The 23690-nt window shown below is 39.1% G+C and overlaps 2 protein-coding genes across 2 annotated transcripts in view; one reads left to right on the top strand and one right to left on the bottom strand.

Moving 5' to 3' along the window:
- Positions 1 to 1984: 1984 nt before the first annotated feature.
- Positions 1985 to 10244, bottom strand: copb1 (COPI coat complex subunit beta 1). Its single transcript, XM_079339356.1, has 22 exons — positions 10033 to 10244; positions 8506 to 8659; positions 8120 to 8349; positions 7730 to 7899; positions 7510 to 7624; positions 7319 to 7411; positions 7075 to 7212; positions 6821 to 6940; positions 6452 to 6559; positions 6198 to 6344; positions 5958 to 6103; positions 5469 to 5565; positions 5226 to 5386; positions 4993 to 5113; positions 4673 to 4900; positions 4267 to 4446; positions 3688 to 3832; positions 3457 to 3576; positions 3204 to 3349; positions 2970 to 3059; positions 2668 to 2823; positions 1985 to 2403 (listed from the first exon to the last, which is right to left on the bottom strand). The coding sequence occupies exons 2-22, from the start codon at positions 8594 to 8596 to the stop codon at positions 2344 to 2346; spliced, it is 2862 nt and encodes a 953-aa protein (XP_079195482.1). The 5' UTR covers positions 8597 to 8659; positions 10033 to 10244; the 3' UTR covers positions 1985 to 2343.
- Positions 10245 to 12184: 1940 nt separating this feature from the next.
- pde3b (phosphodiesterase 3B) overlaps positions 12185 to 23690 on the top strand; it is a 39729-nt gene continuing 28223 nt past the window's right edge. The window contains exon 1 of the mRNA XM_079338882.1: positions 12185 to 13833. Within this exon, the coding sequence (XP_079195008.1) occupies positions 12943 to 13833 (891 nt within the window). The 5' untranslated portion in view covers positions 12185 to 12942. The remainder of the gene's footprint in view (positions 13834 to 23690) is intronic.

The raw sequence follows: 23690 nt of genomic DNA, 5'->3' as shown, positions 1-23690 counted from the left end.
CTGGTGAAAAAAAATCAGAAAAGATGAAGGCTAATTCAACATAGGCTGGACCAATGCAAGGTGACTATGAGCACCCTTTGTTTTTCATCAAACATCTTTACAGACAGTAAAACTTCATAGTTTAAGTTTGCGTTTCTGTCTCACATCATTACTTTCATGACAATTTGTTCCATACATGTTGGCTGTTTTTTTTCTTCTTTTTTTTCTGCAATACATTGTTTCTGCAAGTAGAATGTATCCCCTTTTGTAACTGATGCTTCTTTTAAGAATGCAGAAACTTATAATAATGCCCCTCTTTTTCATTGTAGCCTAATATGCTATGTTACATTTGATTTTACCATGTTCCTGCATTTCTCAGAGGGACACACGTGGGTTACAAAGAGCTAAACTCTTTTTGTCCTCCTTTCAAAATCATTAGACTTTGATATGGTCATGTTTCAATGACTTATAGGAACGTAGTTAATTTTGTATGTTGAAGTGTCATAATTCATCATTGAGGTGGATGATCCTGAACAGAATTCCACCACACTGACTGTTTTGTCACCTATGGCGCCACCTGGTGTTAAAAGAAGAGAGGCGGGAATAAAAACTGCATGAGCACTTGAGTGTTTGGAGGTTTCAATCATGATTGCTAAAAAAAAAAAAAAAAAAAAAAAGAACATATTCCTGACATCCATATTAAATGCATAATTCGTAGTATCTTGTAATTTTGTTTGAGGACTAAAAGTAGATACCATGACACTTGCTTCCAATTAGAATTATGCTACCATTATTTCCATTTGTTTTACTGAGACACTGCTTAATTTACAAAAAAAAAATCATTTGATGAGGCTCACTTTCTACCCACGACTGCCTTTCCATAATGAATCGATGTAAAAACTTGGATTGCTTAAGCTCATATCTTGGTTTTTTGGAGTTCAGCTGTGAATATAATAATTTTGAATATGTACCCTGGATTTAAAGCACCTGAACAATATACACAGTAGCTTGGCTTGTGACAGTGCTTCCAGTCAGTCAACAGCTGAGGCTCTGACCTCAAAGCCACCTTCCAGCCTTTATCTTGAATTTCCCTCAGGATCAATAAAGTATCTATCTATCTATCTATCCCCCTGGAGAGACAGATTTCACAGGTATTGTAAATGTATGACTGGGGTTGACCTTTTCATCTGGAACTCTATCAGAAATATCCCTCTCCTCATAAATTATAAAAAGGAGGGTCAGTGGAACCAGTAGGTCTGTGCCAGCACTTATCCAACTCCATCTCATAACAGTGACAAAAAAAACTTTGAGAGAACCTACAATGCAACTTACAATACTACAATAATACTGTAGGTTAAAGCAAATCACGAAGCTTTGCCTTCAATTTGTCCATTGTTTGGAGGAGTCATAATGTCACTGTCAATTTGGTGGTAGTGACAAAATAAATTCCAGACAGTTTCACACTGTGCAACATATCACACAAGACATCTGAGGAATTCTAATTAAAGCCTGGAGCAACGAAGCTGCACCCAGCAGGAGCTCCAGACAGCAGTTGCCTTACTTTGGGACAGTTACACCTTTAACAGTGGCCAACTCTCATTGAAATTTACTTACTAAAACATTTGCTTTCATGCCTCAAGTTCAGCACAACTTTCAATGGGAAACAATACAACAGTGTCTCTTTGTAGAAGGCTCAAGTTTTTATCCCAACTTCTTCCAGACACTTAACTTCAAGTAAAAAGTTGTTTTAATGACTGTTCTATATAAATAGAACTCATTCAACTTAAATCATTTAATTCAAATCCCTTTTTCTTAAACAGCAAAATTGGACATCTTTTTTTTCTATTTGACAGTTTTAACATTCAAGTTGTGAATCCCACATTTACATTTATCAAACATTTCAAAGTTTTGAAAATATATCAACTATAACAATAGCTCTTGTGAAAGCTTTATATTGGTATTTTTAGTAAAAAATAAAATAAAAATCATTAAATCTGACAAAATGAAAAGTCTACAACCTCTTTATTTCAATATCAAATACTGATCTATAATGAATATCATATTTAATTATACAGAGGAATGATCAAAATGAAATCAAAAGATTTGAATTATTAAATGAATAAAGCATGTAGCAACATTTTGCTCTTTCTTTTAATACATGTTTATTGAAAACTGAACAGGACAAGGAAAACATTACTGAGATGTTTACACAGATGTGATGTAAAAAAAGAAAGAAAAAAAAAAGAGCACAGAAGCAACAGACCCTATAGAGTTCTTAATTATTGGTGATGATGAGGCTGTAAGATGATGGGCGACAGAAGAGAAACAGCAGGTGACTTCACAAAGTCGGAGGGATCAACTGGATCAGATATTTGTCTTCTTTTGCGACAGGTTGATCTTGTCACCAAGGCTCAGGGCCATCCCCTGTGAAATGAAGGAGGGAGGATTTATCATAACAGACTTAACACGTAACATCCCATAAGAGCATTACCTTTAATGCAAAATTTCATGTAATGAGTTCTTCTTCTATACATACACGTGTTGCCAATTCAGTCAGATTCTTTTAACAAGCTACCGTATTTGATTAAATATTATTTTTCCAAAACTTGACTGTGTGGCTTCAGAAAATAAATTCCACCAAGCTACTCTCTACTTCATAGGCTTCATTAGGCAGCAGCTGTGACCCACCTGACTTTTGGCTCTGATGCGTATGTGTCCGTTGACAGGTGCATCGGGCCCCAGGTGGATGGGCTTCTCGATGCTGACATTAGCCAGGGCGTCTTCTCCAAAGATAGAACGAGCATAAAGGTTGGCAGCCATGAAGCCGCAAAAGCCAGACAGTGCCTGGTTTGTGAAACAAAAAGAAACAAGTTGAGGTTACATAAAACAAAGTATTGTGTAGGTCAGGACTAAAGACTTTAGTGTTTTTTATGTTTTAAAACCTCTAACTTTTTTTTTTTTATTAGCTGCATGAAATGTCAAAAACCAACCTTCTCAGGAGTCAGACACTTCATGTTGGTGGACCTGAGGATATGCTGTAGGTAATCGTTCAGATCAGTGATGTTGGTGTTCACCGTCACCTACAAGAAAGATTGATCGCACATGTAAAACCAAATGATGTTGAGAAAACTAGAAAATAGAAATAAAATGTGTGTGACTCATGATGCCAGACACAATGACTTTGGTAAAGTTAGTCAGTATCCGAGTGGACATGCAAAGCATACCTTGTTTTCCCACTCAAACTCGGCCCACATCTGCCTGAACTCTGCATCTGTGCAGGATGCTGGCTGGATGTAGTCCATTATGTCGATGTGGATGTCACTTAGGACAACGCAGTTTCTGTCACTAGCAGCCCCCGACACATCGTAGACTGGAAGAATCAAACAATCCAGAATGATTAAAAAAACACTGCCTTGTTGCAGAGAGTAAAACAAACGTGTTTCATTATTCTGTTTAAAATAAAAAAAAGATTCTTACCAATGTTGCCAAATATAATGCCATTCTCAGTTGACGCCACCTTTACATTGGCTTTAATGTTTGCAAAATCATGAGGAGCCAGAGTGAGAGGTGAAGGCTTCTCAACCAATTTCAGATCACCTGTAGGAGGCAGTTCAACGTTACCACAACATGTGACTGGCTTGATCCAGCTATACGAAACTAATTAAAGAGTGCACGTGTCCAGTGAGGTGTTAAATCAACTAGACTCACCTAAAGTAGCAAGCTCAAGGGTGCAGTTCTGGAGAGTGTCACTTGTTTGGTTGACCACCAGAACGTCCAGCACGATGTCATACTGGTTGACATGAACATAGGCTTCGGCGTACACAGGGTCTGAGAATCCTGTCAGCTGGGTCACCTAGAATGGAACAACGGTTTTTTACAATTGTTTTACCATTATAAAAAAGACTTTACGTTTTTGATGCCATTCACTTTCGAACAAGGCTTTCGCAGCAGTTCATGTGCAAGAGCGTGACAGTTTATAATGACAATTAAGGAATAAAGGACTCAGCGTTCCTTTACAATAAACTTTTTTCAAACAAAAAAAGCCAAATTAAACTCTATAGGAAAAAAAGCACCCTCCTCTTAGCTAAGTAATACTCTCATGTCTCATGAATAATCACAACTGAAAAAAAGAATGGGCAGTATTTTAAACAAATGACAATATAATCTCCAAGCATAGGTATTATTTACAGCCCCAATTGACACCTCCCAGAAATGTGCTTTTCTCCCTTTTCTTTTTAATTTCCACGTGTCGTGTCTGGTGAGTTCTCTGAAGGGCTTGTTATGTACCTTGTTGAGTTTTGAAGCCAGGGGATCAGCTGCCTCCTTCCTCTGAGTGTTGCCCATGGCAGCCAGCAGGCTGAGCTGGAACTGGTCCTCCTTAGAAGACGTTTCATTTTTGGCTGTGAGCTGCATGAAGGAGATGGGGTCGTCTGCCTGCACTGTGACGTTGCGCTTCTCAGACTCTTTCTGTGTTTAAAAATGAGAGACACTATTATTGTTGGAGGGGGGAAAACATGCAGTCTAGATGAGTTTTAAAGACATGACTTGGGACTTACACTCTTAACAAATAAGAGCTGGGTAGGACAATATGGAATCAACACTACTTATTTGTGTACTGTGCTGATGTCTCCGCTGTGCCTGACTGTCAGCAGGTTAAATATTGAGTTCATCCCTCCGGGTCATCAGTCATTACCTTCTGTGACAGCTTCTCCTCCTCCAGTCTGACGGTCAGCATATGTGACAGTGATTTGCGGCACTCCTTGTTGAAAATGTCATTCATAAGTGGTGAGCACTCTGACAGCACCTTCAGGCACAGCGAGATGCGGTCGACATCATCGTCCGTAATTGGCTTCTTGGGCAGAGAGGACTTGCCCAGGTGCAGCACAGTGACCATGATCAGCATGGACTCTGCAACAAAAGACTGGGGGGGGGGGGGAGAGAGCAGGAATTAGAGGAATTCTTGATTTTCACAAAACGTTTGTCTTCCAGGGAAGTAAAGGAGAAAGCACTTACATTTTGTTTCCTCTTGTCTTGAACAATTGCAACATAGCGCAAAGCTACTTTGGTGAGTGTGGTGGCCAGGGACGCTGCCACATAGAAGTCTCCATCCATCAGGAAGCCTCTGAGTGGAGGTCTGGAACAACAAAATCAGAGTTTAGTCAGCGAGATGCGTGTCAGTGCGACAACATTTCCTGCAGTCGCTACAATGTTACAGTCAGAGAACCCGAGTCCAACAATGCGTCTACCTGTCCTCTTCTTTCTTGGAAGGCCTGGAGGAGCTGAGGGCGCTCTGCGTCACGTACGTGCCCATCTCTGTCACCAGCTTCTGGGCCGGAGCTGCACTCACTTCGTCGTCTGGTTTCACCTCGCCTGTCTCCTTCTTAATCTCGTTTTCTACGATCGGGATCTGTCCAGGCAAGAGGCATGATGTTTGTGAACATTTTCATTACACAACTGTCCGAACAATGGGGGGGGGGGGGGCGACATACCTCTCCCAAGGACCTGCGTACTTCTGTCATCACACTTTGAATGTCATCCTTGGTGCTGCAGTATTCTCCCAAGATCCACAATGCTCCCCTATAGATCCTGAAAAAGGACAATGGAGACAAGAGGTGATGAGAACTCACAGTGCAACACGCTCCTTCACTGATAAACTACAAATCTCTGCCATGTTGGTTAAAACTAACGACGAAAGATACTTGACATGACTGTCAGAAAACGTGAGTTGTATAAAGCTCAGCGATTAACCAACACCAGACCATCTCTACCCCGCATGTAAGTGAACGTGCTGCTAAATTGTACTTAACTGGTTTTGTATATTGTCTATGTTCCATCATCTTGTTTCTTCACACCAGTGAAGAAAGATTAAACATTTTGCAAAACGTGAACCACTGATACGTCCCTCACTGCCTCACCTCAGAACAGTTTGGAAACACGCCGCGTTGCGTTTCCACTCCAATGTGCTCGGAAAGACTTACTTGACAGTTTTGATGGCGTGAAAAACTTCCAGCATCTTCTCAATGACGAGGGGTCTCAAAGTGTCAAATCTCTGAATTGCCTCTCGTACAAACTCCAGCACATCAGCAGCAGCTGCCTCGTTAGTGTCACTTAAGAATTCCATTAGCTGTGGACCATAGCCGCACAGAGATAAGTATTAACATTATTCTTTGGAAAAACAAGAACTTCAAAAATAAAAAACAAACAAACAGGAAACTTACCACAGGTATGACATTGGCTGCCATGTCAGGGAAGCGCACACTGCAAGAGTGGAGAGTGCGCACCAACAGCTGCCTGTACTTGTCGGTGTCTTCATGTTCTGTCACGTTGTTTGTTTTGATCACTTCTTTCTTTAAAACAATCACCAACTGGAAGACACAAATGTTGCATAAATTAGCATTTTATTTCCCTCCGTGTCCATGCTGGTACATGAGAACAGCAACAATCGCGCAGGCGTACGAAGTGGACCACTGACCTCTTCCACGTTGCGAGATGAAACAAGGTCCAGTGCCAGCTGTAAGGTCTTCTTCCTGACTTCTAGGTCAGGAGTGCTGAGAACACGCAGGATGTCCATCACAAGGTCCTGGATAAAAAAAAAAAAACATACTCGAGTCAGTCTTACAAGAGATAACACACTGTAGCTGCAGAAAACCTGAACTGTCTCATAATACTACATTGGATTGCGATACCTATAATTCAGACTTTTTTTAATGGTGTACTTTTCAGTAAAACGTTTTTTTTTTAGTTTTTTTTTTTTTAGAGAAAAACTTCTTCACAGTTTTAGACAGCAAGTAAAACGTTTGTAATCGTATTAGAAATGAACCTGAGCCATAAGACAATGTACCTGGAGAACACGCTCATGAGTGGGGTGCTCCTTCAGTTCAATGAGACGATCCAGGACAATCAGCTTCACGTTGTTGTCACTCTCCTTGATGATCAAGTCGATGTAGCACTGGGCTGCAGCCTGGAGTGAAGAACAGCACAGAGTTGGTAAGAGACTGTAGTAGACCAAAGACATCACTGCGATCGAAATCCCAGTACAGTGGAACATTGTCATACAAAAGAACATTGAAAAAAACAAAAACTTTGGTGATGTACCTTAATGGCGGTTGGAGCACTGGAGAGGGTTACAAGAGTGCCAGCAGCCTCGTACTTAACGGCTGGACTGGAGGACTGCAGCAGGTTGTAGATGCATCGGATAAAGCGGGCGCGCTCAGAAGGGTTAGCGTGACAGACCTAACAGACGAGGAACAAAAAAAAACAAACAGTGGAGTCAATTCAGGTGCTCTTCTATAAGTTTGATGCCACACTACCCTAATAAGAGTGACAGGACTCAACTCACCTTGTAAATCAGTTCCACAATAACAAGCTGAAGAATGTCACCAAAAGTGTGAACTTGGTCAATGCAGGTGCTGAGGTAATCCAGAGCTCGGTCCTGCAAAGACATGAATGAGATTATACAAATAAGGCTATTTGAGTCTGAGTGGAAAACAACAGCAGCAACAATTACAGAAATGTAAATATTCTACATACCTGATCTGCATGAATCAGCATCATGAAGGCATTTCTCTTACAGCTGGCATCTTTTTCATTGACCAGAAAGTCATGGATCAACTCTGGAGCATCTGGGATGAGATGTTCAAAGTTCCTAAAACAGAAGAATACGGTGAGTTGCTTGTTGTTCCCTTGCGAAAAGGAAAACCTGTGTGTTTGTTGTCAGGCACCCGAGCATCAAGTATGTAACAGTTTGTACCTGTAGATGGTGTAAATAGCCAGGACAGCATTGCGGCGAACATAACTGTGACGATGTTCCAGGCAGGCTCGGATTGCCGGCATGAGAGGCTCAAGCAACTCAGACTCCTTGAGCTTGCACAGGAACCGAAGAGTGGAGCCACGGATGAACTCATTTGGATGCTGCAGGTCCTGAAATTCACAACAAAAAAAAAAATCAATGTTTGCTTCATTAGGAAAATGGCATGCACAAAATTCAGCTAATGAACATTTATGAGATGTCTTCTTCAGATGTGTGAATTACTATTTTTATACAACAACTGTTATTAACAAGCTTTTCCCTCTTGTTACACATCATTAATTACAACAAAGAGCACACTGTTATCTACAAACACACAGACAGTTTATTTACCTTCCTGTAGGCGTCACAGACCAGGATCATCTCCTGAAGCAGCTTGCCATCTGGGGTTGTTTTGGGAACAATCTCCCAGAACACCAGCAGCAGCTTTTTGATGGTGTGGTCTTGAAGTGGCAGCACAAAGCGGATTATGGTCATCAGAAGTCCCGGCAACTTCTCCCCGTTCAGAATCATGATGATGACCTTCTTTAGGGCTTCAGTCTTTGCCTTGATCTCTCCCTTTTCTGCAGAACAATGATAAGCATCTTCATTGACATTTCAACTGTATTAATTTATCCAGAATGGATTCTTTTGTAGTTAGCTCGAGAGGCAGGCTTTAACAGGTTTGAACCTGTGAGTCAGTTTGCATAGCTTTTTAGATGAATGTTACGATGACTTACCGAGATCAGTTTTCAGGCTGACTTCTGAAGGCGGCTCTGAATCAGATGTCACATTGATCAGAGTGTAACAAACGTTCTCTGCAGCTGTCATTCTGCTGCTGTGCTCGTTCCCCGCTAAGAAGAAATTCTATGAATGTTGCTCACTGGATAAAACCTGTGGTGGGACACAGGAGAACAATAGAATTAGAGAACCATATAGCTGTTTGTTTCTAAACATGAGTAACTGTAGAAACCAACATGTGAGAACAACTGCAAAGCAAAAAGAGAATACAGAAGAATTACAAAAGTTGCACTATTATAAGCACACTGTCTACAAGTCGTTCTTCACAGTGATGACTCTCATTTAATTCATTGCTGTAATACGGATCAAATCGTTCTTTAAGCAAAAGTGCAAATGCAAGAAGAAATACACAAGACTCCAACTCCAAGAGTTGTTTGTATTGTAATGAATGACTGTTATCACATAAAACAACAGTAGCAGAAACTAAAAATGTGGCATGATAGCAAAATGACTACTTTGATAGTAACCAACTTATAATAGATTCTTGTTAAAGCAATCACCATGTGCACATTTCAGCTGCTTCTCATACATAATTCTATCAGTTAATATTTAGGATTTTGAGCAATTGTCTGTTTTTAATGGTTTGGGATTTTTTTTAAATTTTTATTCTGCACAGAAATATATCTCTTAAAGTTTAAACTTAGGTAATATTTGGTGTCTTAATAGTCAAATGCAGTGGCTGCATTTAGAAAAGTCTCTGAAGTACACCAGAATTCCCAGAAAGCATATCCATATACATATGGAGACATCCTGGGGTAAAAAAATAAAAACATTAACATTTATGTTTATAATATAAATTGGTAATTGAAAGGGAGATGATGTACCATAAAGTCGAAAGATCTGGAAGAGTCCCACTTAAAATACATAACTCTGACATGTTTGCAGAAAACACATTAGGGTTAAATACATAACCTGAAGGCTCTTTTAAATACATAAATGCAAAAATATTAGTAGTATAACAAGGAGAATCTAAACACTGCTGATCTTTAGTATAAAGAGGAAAATGAACATGAGTTTGAACACTTGTCTGACACTGACAGCTCATGGTGTTTTACACATCGATCAATACAACAGCACATTAAACAACCTTCACTGTGACAGCAACAAACACGTGGAAAGTTTCTGTAGTAGGTTTATTAACATATAATAAAGACACGCAGCTCATATGTCACTGCGGTTAGCCTGATGATGTAGCCTCAATGCTCTTTACTGCCTTAGCAATGACAGCTGGGCAACAAAACCTCAACTCACGCAAATATCAAGTAGCTAATCGACTACTGAAGCGATTAATAAAAAAATAAAATACAATTAAATGTGCTAATTAGTGGATGTTAGCGGAAATAAAGGTAGCTTCTGCTCTGGCTAGCACTGAAATGGAGGACAGTAACGTAAGCTAGTTAGCTATAACTACGGCTAAGGACAGACCACACGACTCATATTGGTTTAAATGTATCAAGATAACGTACCTGATTGCACGACTTTTATCCTCCGAAGTGGCCTTCGATATCCAATGTTGGATATTTACATCTGTGAATAGTCGCTGGAGCTCCGTCTGGTGAGCTGTCCCACTTCCTAATGACGTGGAAGATTACTTTGTGAGCCACATCACTGCTACCGTGCGCCAGAAGGCTCAAAACGCGAGAGCCATATCCTGAAACCATTCAAACAAGGTCCTGATCAAGCCTTTTCTCCCAAAAAATGGACAGAGTTTCTATTTTGTATTTGTACTATCCAAATTATCCAAATTGTTTATATATTCGGCAGCAACCTGTTTTAGAATGTTATAAACTGTTGTGTGTTTCTATTTGGACCTAAGATTTGGACCATGAGTCCAAGTAAAACATGCTTAAGTAACTTGAAATCGATGGTTTGGTGATCCCCTTCTGAAAGAGTTAAACTATGTGTAGTGAATGCATATGCGTTTGTAAAATCAGTAGTGAATTCACTGGCTTTGTTAATTACATAATTTTTCAATAAGAATAAGATAATAATACAATGTCATAATTGTTATATTTAAGTGGAAGACAATAAAAACATGAGCCGAATAAAGGACTTTATAAAACATATTCATATATATAACAATATTCAGGTCGAAAATAAATAACAGTTAACATTTTGGAGCAGCCTACTCTTCTTTTGTCTTCTTTACAGTTTAGTTGTTTCAGTGTTTATTTACTATAAACAATACTTCTATGTGTATTTGGCTGGCTCTTGAAGTCTTCGGCAGCCTTGGTTCCTGTGTCGTAAAATAAAATAAAAATGTGTTCAATCAAAAACATTGCTGGACGAAAATGTCATCACTTTATTGCTTCAATAATATAGTTTGACAGATTTAAATGGTATATAGCACCCTCTAGCGGAAACTTTGCCTCATTGACACAATGGCGCCAAATGACTATTGATTGAGCTATTAAAAGACTGATTTAGTGTTTCATTCAGTTGTAGTTTCCCACTTTTTATCTCCCAATGATTACCATTGAAACAACACGTACCTTAAGGCCGAAAGCAACAGCATACAATGGTAAACAGAATGAAATACATCCATTTGTTTTTATTGTTATTTATGTATTATTATTATTTCATTCTTAAGGGATGACTTAAACACGAAAACACTCAAAAAGTTGATTTATTTTTGGTTTGAAGTCCTTAGGAAAATGTAGTTATAATGTTCTCTACTTTCCATCATTTTATATTATAAAATTGATTTTTACTAACACAACCAGTGCAGTGCATTTTGAATGGGCGTTCATATTCACTTGGATTATCATTACATAAGGATATTCTACCTTTCTATAAATTATGTCACTTTGTGTGTTCTTGTAAACATCACACATCAGGTTCACCTCATTACACACAATTGACAAATGTTTATTGAAAGGAGCGTATACTTTTGAAAAACAGATAGGCAAGCTATCTGTACAAGCTATAGCTTTCCATGAATGCAAGCAGCCCCACTGTGCAGTCAGTGAAAAATGACAGTCATTGTGTCTTTAATGAATTGTTCAGTTCTGCAAAGTATAAGGTGGGATAAAAATCCTTCCAGTGACTTGGGCTTATCCGGCTATCATGCAATATAGTTTATTAGTTTTCCAATCCAAGTAAGCCAGAATGAGTAAATGAAATGTAACCATTGACATAATACTTAAGTAGCTTATACACTCAACCTCAAATATTCTGTTGTAAAAAGATCTGTTACAGTAGCTGTTAGTAGCCATAGCTCAAAAACAGTATAATGTCATTGTGTCATTGTGACTTAATTTATTTATGACTGGAATGAAAACTGTTTAAACACCAGGACTTTTAAGTACATAATTGTTTTTTATTCAAGGGTCTTGTTTTGACGCTGGAAGTTGTCATGTATTAATCTGAAATTTATGGAGTTAATTTGGTCAGACTTAGGCTCCTCATGTTTGTTAGGATGTCGAAAAGCAGCTTTTAAGCCATTTTAAGGATTCAGTAAGTTGCTTTTTTTTGCCAGTAATGAACAACAATCACTTGGCATCCACTAGAAGGTTTTACAGTCTATGGTAGCATGCAGAGTCTCTGAGATCATTTTAATCGGCAATCGTTTGTTTTACCATCTCAGGGCAGGTGAACCAAAGGATCCCAGAGAAAAAGATGAAGCACTTCTCGCTCGCATCGGCGACATCATGGACGACACCCAGGATGACCGAAGGACCATATCATTATACCATAAGATAGTGAAAAATAATTTCCGCTAAATTTGTCTTTGTGAAGTTAAGACTGAGTCGTTAGGATTTATAATAGTGACAAACTCTGAAATAATTGAGTAACCTCGAAACATGGGCTGTTATTCCTCATAACAACAATACACGGACTATTACATTTTATTCTTCATTTTAAAACGCTAAAACCTTAAAGTTTTATTCCATTTTGGACACATGACTATTGATTGAGGCCTACATAGTCTAAATAAAGGTAAAACTATAGTTTGGACCTATAGGAAGTTTATCTGACATTTTGTGGAACCCATAACACTATTTTAAGAGTTTTTTGTTTTTTTTTAAGTTTCTGCATTGACTGTAAACTAAGAGTATTCTGTAGCATTGACTGTAAACCAAGAGTAGTCTGTATTGATTTCTTGTATTTCAGATGCAGCTCCTGATTGGTTGAGCGCGCGCCACTTTACGAAGCCAGCTGCGTTCTGAGTTGTGGCCTCTGGGGGGCGACGGAGAGCCCCATTTCTGTAAAAACAACATCTCACCTTCTTTCTTTTAGTCCAAAGTGCTGGAGCACGTTTGAGTGACCATGGAGTGCGTTTTGCTGTCATGTCGTTGAGCGTTAATACGGCGTGAATATCAGAAGAGAGGGGGGGGGGGACATTTGGTGTGGATACGAGGAGCCACAGTCGAGCCATGGCTGCACGGGAGGAAGGAGAGGTTCTGCACAGTAAAATAAAGCACCACGACGGAGCTGGAAGTGTAAACAGCACAGAGGGCTTCAGGAACGGCTATGTGAAGAGCTGCGTCACCCCTCTCAAACAGGACCACCAGAGGGGATTTTTGTTTAATGTGTGCAGGTTTTGCAACGAAGACATACTCAACTCCAAACTGCTGAAGGTCTCTGCCCTGTACGTGGGCGCGTTTGTAATCTTCGCGCTTTCTTTCCTAATATCTAGGAGCTTGCAAAGTGACTCGCAGGAGTGGGATTTGCGGACTTTTTTGTCGGGCTTCTCCCAGTCCATCAGTCCTCTATTCAGCATAGGATGTGCTTTCTTCTTTCTGACGTTTTACCTGAGGAGAAAAAAGAAGGAGAGCAGCAAATGTTGGCTCTTGTCACTGCCAGCATCGTGTTACCTCGGGGATTTTTTGGTTCTGCGCTTTTTGCAATGGGGAGAGGACCAGCACCAGATGCAAATGGTGGGCAGGTTGTTATTCGTGTTGGGATGTGTGGGTTTGCTCACACTCATCCCCACTCTGAAACTCAAACACAGTGTTCTCATACTGGTTTTCGCCAGCCTTGTGTGGCTTGTTTCTTTTACAAGTTTGAGCGGTCTGCCTGCTCTCCTCAGACCTCTCTTCGCCTGCTTTGCGGGGGTTTGTGGCTCCTTGTTGGGGCTCTGTTTTGATCGTTACTACCCGACGAGGGAAGCACCGAGTGGGATTTCCACTACGGAGGAAAAGGTCCCTGTGATCAGACCTCGGAGAAGGTCCAGCTGTGTTTCACTCGGGGAAACGTCGACCAGCTATTATGGCAGTTGTAAAATGCCTCGCAGACCTTCGTTACCCTGTATATCCAGAGAACAGGTAGGTCTTCTCCCCCCCCCCCCTGCAGGACCTGCACGAATGTTGTTATTGTTAAAAAAGAAAAAATTAGAGGCACACTGATCATCAACAACAGCTACCCCGAGTGCACATGTGCATCAGAGAAGGAAAACACCCAGGCTTATGTCACCAACAATCCCACACCAAGCAAATCAGACGAATGACCTACAGAAAGAAACACATCAAAACAAAACATCTTAGCTACTTCTCCTACTGATCAGCCAAAAAAATATTGAATTTACTAAATTGCATAAATAAAGTGCAATGTATTACCTTATCAGGTGACCTTTATACCATTATTCATTTCAGAGTTATTGTAGGCTACCATACAGGCCCATGTGCATATAATATCAAACGATGGCTTTTTCGACATTGAATTAAAAAAAACAAACAACAAAAAAAATTCAACATTGACTTAATGCTTGCTGGGTTTTATATCCTTAAATAACTTAAAGATAACATGTCCAAAATTATCATCATGCTTTTGTGGGAAGCTCTTCTCTCTGTCACGTTATAATGTGAAATGCAACAATAAGTTTTTGTTTATAAAATTAATTTCAAACGGTTTGTTGGTCTATCTGGTGAATTCATGTTCATGCGAAAAAACAGATGCATTTCTTACTTAAATATGCAAACTTTATGGTGTCTTTTCTCTCACGCTTAATTTAAAATCGGTGGAAAAAACTAACACATTTAAAGGCACCGTTTTATTTGGGCTCTGGGATTTGTGAACATTGTTCAACATTTCATAAAATGTAAACAAGCCAGTCAATTCATCTTGAATGTAACTGACAGTAAATAAATGAGTGAGTTGCAGCTTTAATGTTTTTTCCCCCTACATTTTGCTAGTAAATGATCACTTAAGATTATATACCAGGTAATCGATGAGTTGTGAGTGCCTGTCTACATTATCCTGCAAGAGTAACAACACAGCCAGCAGCAGCACAGTCATTGATGTGGCCTATGCTCCCCTCTGACTGTAGCAGTCAACAAAACAAAAAGATGGTGAGCACACGCAGGGATTAGTCAGTGTCCACAGACTGTGTTTCTATTTCTTTTAATAAGGTTGTACACATAAGCTGCATAAAACAATTGTGTTTACACACAGCAGCCGACAGATCCAGTCCAAAGCCAGGCTCCTTTTTACTTTGCATTAGCTCTGTAAACTAGCACACCTCTATCAGGTTAAATCCAGACAAACACTGATAATGCAGCAAACAATATGTAAAAAAAAAAAAAAAAGCCGGTTGAAGCTGTGGGCTTAGGTTGTGTGCAGAAAACAGACAAACACAAACACATTGTGACTATAATTTTTGAACAGTGTAGTAAAAAAAAAAACACAGTTACAAGTTGAAGCCATCAGCTCACGCGTATTGTGTCTATGTCCTTCGAGCTTTTTTTGTAATGATAAGACAACTAAAAATATATAAGTCTGAGTTGTGCAATTTCCAGCAGTTGTTTCTCCACTTCATTGTTTTTAAGACTGTACGCAGAATGGCCCACATTTAAACTCAGCCTTAAACAGGGCACACACACACTCAAACTGAACAAACTTGAGTAGAAAAAAAACAGGTTGAATCAATCAAACAGTCATGTATAGTGACTGCAATATATTTGAATGTTTTGTAGCCTAAGCTATACCATTCAGTTTTGTTTATAAGTTTAGTTGTTAGGGAATAAACATTAATCTCACAGAGAAAATATGCTTTTTACCAGATTTATATTTATGAACCTTTTATATGGGAGAGAAAAATATCTTCATGATCCTTGAATGGGGTGATTATTCAACCAAAGTTCAGACTTTGTTGTTGAGATGTTGCTTTAACAGACACAATTTAAATCTATAACAGGTAGTTACTAAACTTTTAGTCTAAACCCTACTACAGTGCTGACATATTTAGGGACTGTGCCATGTTTAAGCTTGAATATCTGACAGCTACACTGTATATTATGTAAATAGAGGCACACAATTGTAGAGATTATTCCACTGTCTTAAAAAAAATGATTTTGCGAAATGTTTGCCAGTAATATATTTGTGTGACAGCTAAATTAGAGGACACAAAAATATTGCACAAATACCTCGGACATACCATGGTCAGGTAGATTAAAGTCTGGATTGGCTGTTAGTTGTGTGTGCATTGTTGAGGGAGTGTGTCTACTAGGTGTCAGTCCCGTGATTAAGCTTACTGGCAACCTGTCAGGGGTGTTGTGCCCCATGCAGGCTGGGAAAGATGTTTACATATTTGAGACACGTCATTGCTGTGCATTTAATATAAAAGGATCTCTTTCAAAAAAACAACAAACATTTTTTTCTACTCAAAACTTTGGAGGTGTTTAAAAAAATGTAGCTTCTGTCAGACAATCAGAAAATATAGTCAGTGAAGAGAAAAGACTTTACTCTCGATGTGTTAGTAAGCGATTTTAAAATAGAAAATACCCCAACAGTTTCAGTGTCATAGGCAGGCAATAAGAGGCACAAAAGAAATCTCGACAGGGGTTACTCAAGGTTCACTGCTGATGTCACACATGTTCTTCGTCTTCACACCTTTTACGCACACAAACCCATCAGCTCCTCTCGGTGCTGTTTGAGAGGGTCATTGTTTTATCGACTCTCAGGTGCAAAGAGGAGAGCTGGGGTTTTTTTTTGTTAGCAGCAATGATAGGTTTCTTTTCACAGCAATTTCATCATCAAAAAAGGGAAAGAAGGGGTTTATAGAGGTCTTTCATTTTGAAATTGAACGTTCTGGTCAAGAATAAAAAAACATAAATCTGTAATCTCTTGTAAAAAGAGAAGAGAGGGAAGAACTTGTCAACAGTTAAACTGATTAGGTTTGTGGTAATTGTTTATCACGCTGCTGGTAACTACAGTTACTATACTTAAGCTTGAAGCTTTACATCTACAAGAAAGTGCTAACAACTGGACTTTAAACAGACAATACCATTTAGAAAGTGATGATTGTGGATAGCAAACTTGTGGAATATGAGCATGCCGTCAAAGGTTCAGAGCTTGAGACTCCATGGGACCTATATACAAAAAAAAAAAATGAAGCTTGCAGACACGATTCCAATTTACATGGAGTTACATCTATTCTTTGTCATTTTCCTAAAGGACTTACACGTGCATTCAAAGGTATACATGCTTTAGAGTTTGCGAGGATCTGTTGTGTTTCTCTAAGCCGCTCTTGTACTGTGGCTGGCCTGAGAGAAACCAGGACCAGAGTTGTCTCCTGCATGTGTCCAGAGTTTGTAGGATCAGGAGGGTGACGTTTAGAATACAAAGCTTGTTTTTTTTTTGGTGTCAGGCTTTTCATTCGTAACATACATGAAGTACTTATTGGGCTGCAGCTGTACATGTCAGGCGCAGTAATACTTCATCAAAGCCAGAAATAAAGTTTTCCAACTCGTATATCCACTCACAGAGAGTTCCACCAAAGGACAGGCGTGTACTTCTCTTAATGTTGATCACACCTTTTTCTTCCTCCACTGAAAGTGAGGGAAGATGCAACATTCAGCCTGCTAAAAAATAATCCCATGGTGCAACAGGAGTACTTTTTATAATCAGGTGTTGATTGTGTATTTGAACTTGACTGTGTAGAAAAGACAGCACTATTTCATTGTTATAGCAATATAAGCATTCGCAGTAAGCACTTAACAAAAGTCTGAATTTATCGCAATGCAAATAAAATATATTTTATGTAAACAAGCAACACTTTCTTACTGAACTAAAGTTACCCACTGGAAAGACGCCTGTGTCCATTGCCCATGGTTTCATGTTGATTCTGATTAATTGAAGCTAATTATCCAGCTATGTGCCAATAAAGTAGAAAACATTCAAGAAATCAACTTGACAGGCATTTTACAAGACACAAAAAAACTAATGCTGAGTGTAACCACAGCTGCGTTTGTTGAGAAGAGAACAAGTTTAATGTCACAAGAATGCTAAGAGCTTACAAAGGTCGAGACAAACGAACGATTGTGACGGTTCTTTAGAAAACGTAATGTCATAATAAAACTAGCCGACAGTAGAACATGCTGCGATTCAGCCTGTTAGGACACAAGTTACCAAATGTGATTACCTTATTACAGCAATTACAAATACACTGCAAAGCCTTTACACATCACGTGCAGATTCACCACCATTCAATTGAATTCAGCGATCAGATGATGCCACACTTTTTGTCTGAATAGTTTCGACACGTCATTGTCTTTGTTCATCTTCATCATTTTATTTAGGCAAGGTTGTGAGATATCCACATACCAATCAGGCATATTTAATTCACTGCTCTCAATTTAATTTGGTTTATTTTATAGATGCTATTTTTTTGTTGTTGAATAAACCTGTCAATTATCTGAAGCCTGAGTTTTTATGAAGCTAGAATTGTCACATGCACAACCTGTATGCATGTGATCTTTTTAATGTCCTATTGTGGTCACAACATTTTGCTCTATTTGTCTTTTCAAAGTTCTTTTTTTTTTCTTCTGTTCCTCAAGTCCTGTTCAGTGTTGTGTTACTGTCACTGTAGCTGAGAATCTTTTTCATGGTCGGTGTGACTCTTAATTGTGCCAAACTGACGAGGAAGGAAAGCCTGTCATGTGTGCGTTTGGCACATTCCCATATCATACAAATTCTATTTAAACAGCAAAGAGACTGGTTGTTCAGAAATAATGACACATTGGCTTGAGTCTCTGTAGAGGTTTAAGTATCGCCACATTTAAACATGGAGAAGAATAGAAAAAACAGAACAGCACATAGAAACATCCTTTTATGATGGAGAGAAGATTGCATCGTTCCCCCCCATTAGAGATTTAATTATTCATTTTTTGCTTCAAAATTTCAGTGTCTTTTGTCTGAAAACTTCTTGCTGACCAAAGTTTTCTGAATTGATTCAAGAGCCAGAGGTCAGCTCACCAAATTCCAAATGTGCTGCATGAAACGTTGTTTGTTTTTAGATTCGTATCATAAGGATACCTAAAAAGTTCAGAGGTTCGCTTAATAGTGACACGGTGACAAAGGCCTGTAACATTTTCTATTTGCTGATTTCAATGCATTTTTCTTTGTCCAGAAGTCACATGTCACATTTTCAGACCTAGAATTAAGTCAACACAATTTGCAGATGAAAAATACAGTATATGCGCCAAGTCCCTGCTTGATGTCTTTTATTCCAAATATCTGTTTTCCATAACAATGATTTTATTGTCCAGCCTGAATGACAACCTGCTCCCTCCCAGAACTACGTCAGTCTCTAAGCCCCTTTTCTTTTTTTCTTTTTTTTTAATAGATGAAGAGAATTAAGTAGAGATGATCATTTCCAAGCAGGATTATTGTATTTTGGCATTTTCATTGGCAAAAATCTGAAAGCTCACTACTGCATGACTAAGACCTCAGGGGCAGAGCTGGCAGTGCGGTGTTGCATTCAGGAGGCGAAGGCCCTGTTTTTGTGTGGTTACCACTCAGCGGGGGCATGCAGGGGTAAATAACACACTTAACTAACCCCCCATTCAGACGAGAACAGAGAAGCAGGCTGCAGAGAGAAAAGGTTGGAAGAGAGAGCAGTGAAAACGCAGAGCAGCTCTCAGCTGTCACGTTCGCTTGCTGTAAAGCCATGTGGAATGATATAACATTGACGTCACAACCCAATGACGTACCACAGGGTGATTGCAATGAAGGAAAAAAAATGCCAAGACTTATTAATCGCCCTGTAGAATATAGTGTCTGCCTCCAGCAGTGATGAGAATGGGAGAAATTCTTTGTTTGCAGACGCCATGCGATAGAAAGAGGCTTTTAGTGGGGGAAAAAAAGTTGCCTAGGAGGATTACACTTCAGCCTACTTAGCTTCTTCTGCTAAACAAAATTCAGACAAAGATTTTCTTTTTTACATGTGTATCTTTTGGTTCAAAAGAAAAAAAGTCCTAATTTATAATTTCTCTTTTTTGCTAAATGCACACAGCGTTTGATCAGTGAATTCTTGTCAGTGCATTGAATGTGTCATGTATGCTTTACTCTGAAATAATACTGAATGAGTAATTTACATAAAACCTATTTATAAATCGTTGTTTTCTCTGCTTGAAAATCTAGTTCACGTGTGTTTTAGAACATCATGTGTTTAAGTGTTACATGAGGAGTGTACATAATTAGACTTAATTGAACAGTTTATTTTATAATTGTGGAATTAAATTGTGTCAGAGGTGTAGAGAGTTAAAATCAGGGCCAAATGAATTTCACTCAGAGTGCACACTGCATCCTCAGCATCTTTATCTGTGTGCCCACAGAGATGTAAATGCTCATTGCATTTTTGTGTAGCTGTCTAATCGCCTTTTTTTAAAATGTATTTTATTTTTTACACCTTAAAAGCCTTTAAGTTCCTTTTGTCTGAACGACACACTACACCACTGCCTGCCCTGAACGTGTGTTAGATCCAAGACGAGTAATGTGTGTCTGCAGTGTGTGCTAAAACAAGAATCCATTTCACTGAGAACATGGTTAATCCTCCACTGCTTAAAACATTGTTTTCAGTCTCTTCTAAAAAAAAAAGAAAGACATTTAGTTGGAAATAAACCCTGTTTGAAGCAATAAAAAGTGGAGGAACCTCTGACACTATATGTTCTCTTGGATGTTCGAGATGCATCGAGAAAAACCCAATAGAGCACCACAATCAAATTCTGTTTTGTTGCTCATATTCTTTTTTTATTCATACCGTTGTACCATTTTTTTTTACCTTAAATGTAGTCAAATGTTTTTACATTTATACACTGGTGCAAATTAAGACAATAAAATAGGAACACCTGTCCTTCCAGTTTTTACTTCTTTTACACATTTAATGGAACGTTGGTTGACATTCATGTAGCTAGATGGACTTTGTTGACGGAGAGAGAAAAAGGGCAGTGTCTTCAAATCAAAGCCATTAAATGACTAATGTGCAGTGAAAGGTTACGTATGTCTGTGTCTCATCTTGATATTTGTATTATTGTGAACAGTTACTTTCAGTCCATTCGTATGTAAAACCAGTAAAGGTCTTGAGTTTCATGTCTTCTGCAGTTTTACTCACACCATATTGGACTTGAACAATTGTCGGATTCTAATTAAAGTGATAGAGATGGTCATATTGGTTAAAAGTGTTGTAAATGTTACTTTTCTAAACTGGTTATTATTGAAGTAGCTCTATAAGACGAAATATGAGCTGAGCTGTGCTGATGTTTAACTACAGCAGAGTGACATGTGACGTTAAACTCTGTGTTTAGCAGCTTGTGTAATAGTTGCGATATCAAGACCAAGATGTCATAATTCATCGCTTAGCAACTCCTCATTGGGGCCACAGGCAGTTTTCATAGTAGGGAGATAAAGATTTTATGGATGTATAATCAGGAGCTGAATCAGCATTTAGGAAAACAGTATTGTGAGCTTTTTTTTAAGAGGATTTCAGTTCATGTTCCAAATATACTTTCTATTTAGGAAATGTCCCCTTAATAAAATTGTCTTGTTACTTTACCCAGACAGGCTGCAGTGACCGCTAGCCTCCTCTTACTTTCTTCAATCTCAGAACAAATTTGCAGATCTGCATGTCATTTTTCACAGGCAAGCAGCTGCAGGAGTAAAGGTAGAAAGGGTTAAGTGGATCGAGGTGCTGTATGTGTGTGTGTCTGTGTGTGTGTGTGTGTGTGTGTGTGTGTGTGTGTGAGTGTGTGTGTGTTGGCTGACTGCAGAGTGAAACAGGATGCAGCGACTGCATTGTCAGCCTGCTGGTGTGAGTGCAAACAGATGAGGAAATGCTGGAGCGGGTACTCCAAAACTCGGGTTACCCTGGAAACGGTTTGCGTCATGATCACCAGCAATTAGCTTGCAGCTCTTTAGTTTTCATGATAGGTCTACCAGAGCTTAGCCTAATGACTCTGGTGTCTGCAGACGCCATGAAAAGACGGCTCACAATATACTCAAACAAAGCGTTGTTTTTTGCGTAATCTTTAAAAAGGTTGTTGATAAAATATTCCTTGAAAAACTCGTATTTTTGTACAAAGTTGGGGTCATGCCTTTGTGTTGTCTGCTGTGAGTTGCCTGCAATGAGCTGTGAAGCATATCCCCTCTTTCTGTGTTTTGTCCTAATGAGCTGTGAGCTGTTATACATACAAAGCTTATTTGTTGGTTGTTTTCTGTGTTGTTAACTTTGGGCTAATTAGACCTTTATTCCTCTCTTTTAAAAACTACTTTGCCAGATTGAATAATTGAAAAACGGGCATATGTGAAAGGGCAGTGCATAGATGAATAAAGACTAAATGAAGTTTTTGAAGTTTGGGTGCTGATTTCTGATCACACCACGTGGTTGCCAACAATGCAAACAATTCAGATGGCTGAGCTTCTCGGTTCAGGGTGAGGTTGTTGAACCTTGCATGTGTTGACAGTTCAGTCCAGTGACAGACTGAGAGAATATGTATGTGTGTGTATGTGTGTGTGTGTGTGTGTATATATATAGAGAGAGAGAGAGATAGCTTGGAGGTGTAGTTAGATTGAGGTGCTTTGACGTATACGGTGTGAGCTCAGGATTAAACAGTTTCTGTGAGAATTAGAGCATGGAGGAAAAGAGGTGGGGGTGTTTAGTAAATGTAAGTTTAATTTAAAAGAGTGCAGACGAAAAGTTTTACTGACTCTTCCTAGTCTCCAGAGGACTTTAGTAATGTATCATCTTTTCCTTCAGCACTGTCACATGAAAATTGAAAGGATAATTTACACAGGAATGAATTAAGCTTTTTATTTGGATTAAGTTCTTTTAACTTTATTTTTACCAAAACCTTCACATCAAAATCCCCGACGTCCTCCCTATTTTATTCTCTCCATCTCTGTTTCTCATTCACTCTGAATTTCTTTCTGTCTTTCTGTGTGCGCCTCTTTTGAAAACGGTGTCAGCACTGCTGCTTTTACACCAAAAGGCTGTTGCTAAGTGACGGTTGACGTCAGCCGCAGCTACAGAGGAGGGCTTGTGTGTGTTTAGCAGCTGAGGGCAGATCCCACTGAAAAGGGCAAAACTGAGAAGCACTATTAGTCACTGCTATGAAAACCTGAACTTCAACCAACTGGATTGACCATTTCAAATTACTGTGCACAAATAATTTCGGAGTGACTTATTGTTAAAATCGATGATGAGGTTAAGATTTAAAAAAAAAAAAAAAAAAAAATGGTGATACAGTCCTTCCAGCCAATCCCCACCCCCTTTTCTTCACTTTTTCTTTGGTTGTCGCTGTCTCCTTTTCTTTCTCACTTTAACCCCGTCTGCCCCTCCCCCAACACACAAAACACACACACACACACACACCGACACATGCACACGTTCTCAAATACCAGACCCCCCTTTTCCCCTCAAATAACGCAAGTGAGATTTTGTAGATAGATTTTGAATCTGACCAGTGTGATATCTCCCCCGTATGGCCAAGGCTGCTGTTGATCTGCTCCCCATTGTTCAGTGTAATCAATTCCCTGGGGACATGAATCCCCCCCCAACCCCTCCTTCCTCTGTACTGTGACAGCTCATGAAATTTGACCTGTAAGAGTGGACCGAGCTTATCTACATTTCAAGTTAAGCGGAATATTGCGTCCCCTCTTTTCACAATGCTTTAGTAGATAATTTATTTGTAGCTTGCAAAGAACTTTTCGTTTTCTGACAGAACAATCCATGTCAGTATCCTTGTGTTTAATGTGAGAAAATGAAAGGAACTGAGTATTTAAGCAGCTTGTATACAGTTGAAGACATTCATGTCAGATGCCTCTGTGCTCTGATGATTGTGTAATGTCTTTTTTTTTTTTTTTTTTTTTTTTTTACTTTGGATGCAGGCTGCTGCAGGAGATAAAGCTG

The sequence above is a fragment of the Symphodus melops genome, assembly GCF_947650265.1.
Source record: "Symphodus melops genome assembly, chromosome: 3".
Taxonomy (NCBI): Eukaryota; Metazoa; Chordata; class Actinopteri; order Labriformes; family Labridae; genus Symphodus; species Symphodus melops.
This window is presented reverse-complemented; position numbering and strand designations above follow the sequence as displayed.

Coding starts and splice junctions, on each gene's coding strand:
- copb1 (XM_079339356.1), bottom strand. CDS start 8,596: ATGACAGCTGCAGAGAACGTTTGTTACACTCTGATCAATGTGACATCT. Junction 6,560..6,820: donor CTCATGAGCGTGTTCTCCAG/GTACATTGTCTT, acceptor TTTTTTATCCAG/GACCTTGTGATGGACATCCT. Junction 3,577..3,687: donor CCTTGAGCTTGCTACTTTAG/GTGAGTCTAGTT, acceptor TGCCTCCTACAG/GTGATCTGAAATTGGTTGAG.